The sequence below is a fragment of the Haliaeetus leucocephalus genome, unplaced genomic scaffold (assembly GCF_000737465.1).
Source record: "Haliaeetus leucocephalus isolate CR32 unplaced genomic scaffold, Haliaeetus_leucocephalus-4.0 Scaffold352, whole genome shotgun sequence".
In the NCBI taxonomy this organism is placed as follows: domain Eukaryota; kingdom Metazoa; phylum Chordata; class Aves; order Accipitriformes; family Accipitridae; genus Haliaeetus; species Haliaeetus leucocephalus.
Genome location: NW_010972788.1, coordinates 48,537 through 48,755, shown reverse-complemented (window position 1 = coordinate 48,755; position 219 = coordinate 48,537). Strand labels below are relative to the sequence as shown.

Sequence of the window (219 nt, the reverse complement as noted above, 5' to 3'; positions counted from 1 at the left end):
CCCCGCAGCGCCCAGGAGCTGGGGCAGGAGGTGAAGGCTTTCCTCAGCGGGGTGGACCCCGTCCACGGCACCAAGCTCTCGCCGAAGGAACACGCTCGCTGCGCCCTCCTCCTCCTCCGCAGCCTCCCCCCGGCCCGGCACGCCGCCCTCGAACATCTCCGGTCGGTTTTCGACGAACAGGTCTGCGCCCACCTCCTGGAACGAGAAAACGGGGGGGGG

At 70.8% G+C, this 219-nt stretch overlaps 1 protein-coding gene across 1 annotated transcript in view; it reads left to right on the top strand.

Moving 5' to 3' along the window:
• Positions 1-6: 6 nt before the first annotated feature.
• INTS5 (integrator complex subunit 5) overlaps positions 7-219 on the top strand; it is a gene marked incomplete at its 5' end in the record, with an annotated part of 2,835 nt that continues 2,622 nt past the window's right edge. Inside the window, one exon of the mRNA XM_010572821.1 lies at positions 7-214. Within this exon, the coding sequence (XP_010571123.1) occupies positions 7-214 (208 nt within the window). The remainder of the gene's footprint in view (positions 215-219) is intronic.